Source organism: Arachis ipaensis, chromosome B03 (assembly GCF_000816755.2).
Source record: "Arachis ipaensis cultivar K30076 chromosome B03, Araip1.1, whole genome shotgun sequence".
NCBI lineage: Eukaryota > Viridiplantae > Streptophyta > Magnoliopsida > Fabales > Fabaceae > Arachis > Arachis ipaensis.
In genome coordinates this window covers 30,353,332-30,354,797 of record NC_029787.2, presented here as the reverse complement: position 1 = coordinate 30,354,797, position 1,466 = coordinate 30,353,332, and the positions used below count along the sequence as shown (strand labels likewise).

The 1,466-nt window shown below is 36.1% G+C and overlaps 1 protein-coding gene across 1 annotated transcript; it reads left to right on the top strand.

Moving 5' to 3' along the window:
• LOC107634307 lies at positions 354–971 on the top strand. Its single transcript, XM_016337849.2, has one exon. The coding sequence runs from the start codon at positions 482–484 to the stop codon at positions 833–835; it is 354 nt and encodes a 117-aa protein (XP_016193335.1). The 5' UTR covers positions 354–481; the 3' UTR covers positions 836–971.

The window sequence follows — 1,466 nt, the reverse complement described above, 5'->3', positions numbered from 1 at the left end:
TATTGAAATCTTAAAATAATAATTAATTTAATACAAAATAAAATTTAAAATATACATATTATAAAAAATAAAAATATAATTTTTATATAATAAATTATTTAATTACAAAATTACAATCGAATCGAGTCATAGCTTGCGAAGTCTGAGGCAGAAATATCGAGAAACCCGGACCAAGGTTCCATGTGGTCTACAACTAAGTCATGATAACGAACCCCCGGAACACATGCTGGCTCTAACAATATAAACAGCACCTATACTTTATTTATTTAACGCCCTTTTGAAAATTTCATATTATTGTTATATTTTGGTTTTTTTTAATTAAAGAAAAAAAACAAAAAGTGGTCGGCGCAAACACGTTGTGATCACCAAACCGGCCCATTAATAGCAAGTTAAATAACGCATTAAGCGATAACAACCAAGGAAGGAAGCCAGTGCGAAAGGCAATATCTTTTTTTCCTTCCTGGTTTAGGTGCTGTTTGGCATGGCCTCCGGCGCCGCAGCAGATGGTCTTTTCCGCCCCATCTTCGAGGGGAGCATCTCTGGCTATGACCACTGCGTGGAGCGCCGGCCTTACCACCGCAATTGCAGCTGTGCGCTGCATAGCAAGTCCCGTAACGGAGGTGGCGCGTGCACCCACAAGCTGCCCAGGGGTAACAATATCTCGTATCCGATGAGGAGGGCGTGGAGTGAAGGGAGCTTGATCATGGTTGCTTCTTCTGTTCATTCATCTCCTTCTTCCTCTCCTGCTGCCGCTGCTTCCTCCTCCGTTGGACTCAGAAATTATCAACTGGGTTCCGTTTCCGTAGATCTAGAAACTGGGGAACAACATTACTAAGATTATTCTTATAGGTTTAATTTAATCTCAGGTTTCATTTGACAAGATACTATTCTTTTTGTGTCCTTTCTTGCTTTTAATTCTAACATTGTTGAATGCTAATAAAAAAAAAACTGTTATTTGTTTATTTATTTAATTATTTGGCATCTGATCGATCTGGTTGATTATGAAACAACTCAATTATTTGTGATATTACAATAATTTTAATTTATTTTTTTATGCATAATCATGTTCTATCTGGTAACTGGTTTCCATTTTTTAATTATATTCTATTTTTTTAACTTACGAATCGCTTGGGGCTGGATTTAGGGAAGATTGAATTTGAAGGATAACTGGATAGCTAACGATTCCGATTCCGATTCCGATTCCGATTCCTGTGGCAGTCATATTGTTCGATTGAATCTTATCATGGAGTTAAGAGTTTTGGTTTCAATTCTAGTTTAATAGTTAATTGAATTTGATGTTAAAAACTTAAAATAAGAATTTGGGAAAGCGGACATGAAAATTGTTCTCAATTCGATTTGAATTTTATCTACAACCGGGAAGCTGGAACTGTGCCTGAATTCGTAACCCTAATAATTCTAGAAGGCAAGCTATTATATCTTGATCTATTTTGTTCAATTAAGATAGC

Coding starts and splice junctions, on each gene's coding strand:
- LOC107634307 (XM_016337849.2), top strand. CDS start 482: ATGGCCTCCGGCGCCGCAGCAGATGGTCTTTTCCGCCCCATCTTCGAG.